Consider the following 3,149-nt stretch of genomic DNA (forward strand, 5'->3'; position numbering starts at 1 on the left):
TATTTTTCCATCTCAGAGTGAGACAGTTGGGCCATTTTTGTTAAATCCCTCATGCACCGGGGCCTAGAAGCTGCCTCCGTGAAGAAGGCTGGGCAACGTCCTGGCTCATCTCATCTGTTTTCCTTACCTCTGTGCTACCTGATGTCCAAGATCCACAACTTGTCTCATACATTTTGTCCAGTTTTCTAGTTGGAAGGTCGACTCTACCTTTATCAGTAAAAAGAAGTAACAGCAATTTATTTTTTAATTTTACAAATATCACATTTTATGATGGACAGGGGTAATAACCTGCTCATTCAACCACACATTAGATGAGATCTGCCTTAAATGATCAGGTGGCTCAGATGTGTAAAGAATCCACCTGCAATGCAGGAGATGCAGGAGACTCTGGCTCAATCCCTGTGTTGGGAAGATCCCCTGGAGGAGGGCATGGCAAGCCACTCTAGTATTCGTGCCTGGAAAATCCCATGGACAGAGGAGCCTGGCAGGCTGTAGTCTCTAGGGCCACAAAGAGTCAGACATGACTGAGTGACTGAGCCCAGCACAGGGCACAGGGATCGTTCATTCATCTGATCATTCAGCCACACATTGTTTGAGACCTGGCTTAGATAATGTTTCCAACATTATGTAACATTCCAACATTCCAGCAGCATGTTGGCTGTGTCTTGGAGATGAACAGAGCTAATACAGGTGAAGGTCTTGGGGAGAGGAGGGAGCACTTTCCATGCTGAGGGGTCCTTTGCTGACCCATGGGAATTATGGAGACATATGTAAAGAAGAACCCTCTGACTATTCCTCCTAAAAATTGTTAACTGGCATTCTTTGCAAAGCTAGTGATATCATACCACACAGAAAATAATGGATGTAATAATGGAACGTTTCCCAAAGCATGTTTGTGTTTAGGGCTCTCCTCTTAGAGTCCTGTCCCATTCTCCTGTGTGTACCCCACAAAGTCTCATCAGGAGGACTAGGTCAGGAGTAGGTCAGGATGAGGAGAGTGAAAAAGCTGGCTTTAAACTAAGCATTCAAAAACTAAGATCACGGCATCCAGGCCCATCACGTCATGGCAAATAGATGGGGAAACAATGGAAACAGTGACAGACTTTATTTTCTAGGGCTCCAAAATCACTGGCAATGGTGACTGCTGACATGAAATTAAAAGACACTTGCTCCTTGGAAGAAAAGCTATGACCAACATAGACAGCATATTAAAAAGCAGAGACATTACTTTGCTGACAAAGGTCCATATAGTCAAACCTATGGTTTTTCCTGTAGTCATGTATGGATGTGAGAGTTGGACCAAAAAGAAAGCTGAGAGCTGAAGAATTGATGCTTTTGAGCTACGGTGTTCAAAAGAGAATCCCTTGGCTCTTGAGAGCCCCTTGGACTGCAAGGGGATCAAACCAGTCAGTCCTAAAAGAAATCAGTTCTGAATATTCACTGGAAGGACTGATGTTGAAGTTGACGCTCCAATACTTTGGCCACCTGATGGGAAGAGCCGACTAATTGGAAAAAACCCTGATGCTGGGAAAGATTGAAGGCAGGAGGAGAAGGGGATGACAGAAGATGAGATGGTTGGATGGCATCACTGACCCAATGGACATGGGTTTGAGCAAGCTCCAGGAGCTGGTGTTGGACAGGGAAGCCTGGCCTGCTGCTGTCCATGGGGTCTCAAAGAGTTGGACATGACTGAGCTACTGAACTGAACTGAGGTCAGATATGACTGTGGTGTAATCTTTAAGGTCACCACCAGAGGGTGGGGCTTCCTTCAAATGTGATTCCTTTTTGTATTCAGGAGCTGGTTTGACTTGCCTCCTCTGTAGCCACAAGACAGGTGACGGCTGCTGTGCAGAAAGGGGCTCCCATTTTCTGAGTGAGAAACTTCTGTAACATCCAGCTGAAGACTACCTTTGATAGATTTGATGTTTCTAGGGAACAAGGACTGTCGCCAGAATGTTTTCTGCCCCTCACTCAGTTCTGGTCATCTTCTTAATACTTGGTAAGTAGCATTTTATCCTAAAATATTTTCTCATTTTCCTATGATAACAGGTAAATTTTATTTTTCTTCTCTGGCTGAAAACTCTCCTCCTGTACATTTCTACTATAACAAAGTGATTCTCTTGTAGGAGGGACCGATGGTGACTCAGTGAACCAGACAGAAGGCCCAGTGAGTGCCTTAGAGGGGGCTCTCATGACCCTGAACTGCACTTACCAGACCACATATTCAACTTCCTATCTTTTCTGGTATGTCCAGCATCACAACAAAGCTCCTCAGCTCCTCCTGAAGGGCTCAACAGCAGACAAGAGGGTAGAGCATGAAGGTTTTCAGGCCACTCTTGATAAGAGGGGCAGCTCCTTCCACCTGCAGAAACAGGCAGTGCAAGCATCAGACTTGGCTGTGTACTACTGTGCTCTGAGGGACACAGTGATGGAGGGCTGCAGGGGGAGCTGAGCGCAAACCCAGATGCAGATGGGGCTCCAGCTGTGGGCAGACCCAGAAGAAGGTGTTGTTTCTCTCTCAGAGGTGCTGTCAAAGCACTTCCAGCTCTGATACTCTGGGCCAAGGACCTTGAAATTGTTGGATTGCCTGACAGAGGAATCTGGGACAGGACAGTGTAAAGAGGAACCTAAGCGTTTTTCTCCAGAAATGCCTGTTTTCAGCCCATCCACATGCCCCCATATGGCATAGAATCCCTTCAAGTGACATTAACTCTTCAACTATTCAGATTATATGTGCTGAAAATTTTTACTATGTGTTTTGAAAATTCCAAGTCTCACTGTTGATGGATGACTGTGTGATCAGGAAGCTAGTCTTGGGTTTTTAAAATTCAGGCCAAGATTGTGTATCCTGCTGAGTTTCACCTGCAGACACTCCATCTTCAGTGACTGGAGCTTTATTCTCTCTTTTCTTGACTTTTCCATCCCTTCTGGTTGCTCCAGAAATGCTGCTACCTAAGTAAGTTCCAAGAGGAGAGTTTCTGACAAGACATTCCTTCTGTCAAGGGCCCTATGGATTAGAGCAGCCCTCTCTGTAAATATTGCAGGTGTTGTGTGTATTGTTTGTATTCATACTGGCTGCAGGATATTCTCTTTGCTAATAACCTCATCTCAGGGAAATGAATGCCAAAGAATGTTCAAATTACCATACA

At 45.2% G+C, this 3,149-nt stretch overlaps 1 gene segment (V, D, J or C); it reads left to right on the plus strand.

Annotated features, from left to right (window-relative positions):
• Positions 1 to 1,847: 1,847 nt before the first annotated feature.
• LOC122443254 lies at positions 1,848 to 2,544 on the plus strand. The segment is given in 2 exon segments: positions 1,848 to 1,999; positions 2,127 to 2,544. Coding segments are annotated over 2 exon segments (372 nt in total).
• The last annotated feature ends 605 nt before the right edge of the window (positions 2,545 to 3,149 follow it).

This window comes from Cervus canadensis, chromosome 6 (assembly GCF_019320065.1).
Source record: "Cervus canadensis isolate Bull #8, Minnesota chromosome 6, ASM1932006v1, whole genome shotgun sequence".
Lineage (NCBI taxonomy): Eukaryota > Metazoa > Chordata > Mammalia > Artiodactyla > Cervidae > Cervus > Cervus canadensis.